The following is an 858-nucleotide window of genomic DNA, read 5'->3' as shown; positions in this document are numbered from 1 at the left end:
TTGTTATAGAGTGCAATGGTGGTGGCGTTATTAAATATTTGGATACCGCAAAATGTAGGAAACGTGATAAACGTGTTGACGAGAATTTGTCAAACCAACGAGGACGATACTATGAAAAATATTTTATCTCAACTAATAACACCCGTGTTCACACTGGCACGTATGTACGTAGCACAAGTATGTAATTATACGAAGTAAATCATTTAAAATAAATTAGAAAAATCGTACGATTTTAACGAGGAGGAATTAAATAAAATATTTCGTTTGTTTCAGGCATTTTTCACGTTTGTATATATCTACATGCTTTCCCACGTGGGTGAGGAATTGGCAATGAATTTAAGACGAGATTTATTCAAATCAATAATAATGCAAGACATTACGTTTTTTGATAAGAATCGCAGTGGCGAAATAGTCAGTCGATTAACCACAGATGTTCAAGAGTTCAAGAGTACTTTTAAGACTTGCATATCTCAAGGATTGAGGAGTACCACGCAAATCATTGGATGCATCATTTCTGTTATTGGAATATCTCCGCAATTGACGGCGGCTACGATTCTATTTTTACCTAGCGTAATTCTTATTGGTACAATAATCGGTAGGAGTTTGAGGAAACTGTCTTTAGAGATGCAGAATCAGCTTGCCAAGTCGACGGCTGTTTGCGAAGAGGCAATACAGAATATCAGGACGGTAAACGAATTTTATTGATGATTAGACTAAAGATTTCTTATGCATTTATGAATTGAAGTGAAAGAATTGAAGAATACAGATAAGTGTACATCATTATCTTTTTTTTTTATAGGTGAAAGCGTTTGCGGCTGAGGAAAAGGAGATAGAAATGTTTTCTGAACAAGTTACGTT

At 35.0% G+C, this 858-nt stretch overlaps 1 protein-coding gene across 1 annotated transcript in view; it reads left to right on the top strand.

The window, feature by feature from the left end:
• LOC108628648 (ATP-binding cassette sub-family B member 8, mitochondrial) overlaps window positions 1-858 on the top strand; it is a gene marked incomplete at its 5' end in the record, with an annotated part of 3,430 nt that overhangs the window by 638 nt on the left and 1,934 nt on the right. The window contains 2 exons of the mRNA XM_026816643.1: window positions 10-177; window positions 274-687. Coding sequence (XP_026672444.1) covers window positions 10-177; window positions 274-687 — 582 coding nt within the window. The remainder of the gene's footprint in view (window positions 1-9; window positions 178-273; window positions 688-858) is intronic.

Source organism: Ceratina calcarata, unplaced genomic scaffold, assembly GCF_001652005.2.
Source record: "Ceratina calcarata isolate Rehan_Ccalc_2016 unplaced genomic scaffold, ASM165200v1 scaffold531.2, whole genome shotgun sequence".
In the NCBI taxonomy this organism is placed as follows: Eukaryota; Metazoa; Arthropoda; class Insecta; order Hymenoptera; family Apidae; genus Ceratina; species Ceratina calcarata.
Note: the sequence above shows the minus strand (reverse complement) of the source record. Positions and strands in the feature narration are given on the sequence as shown.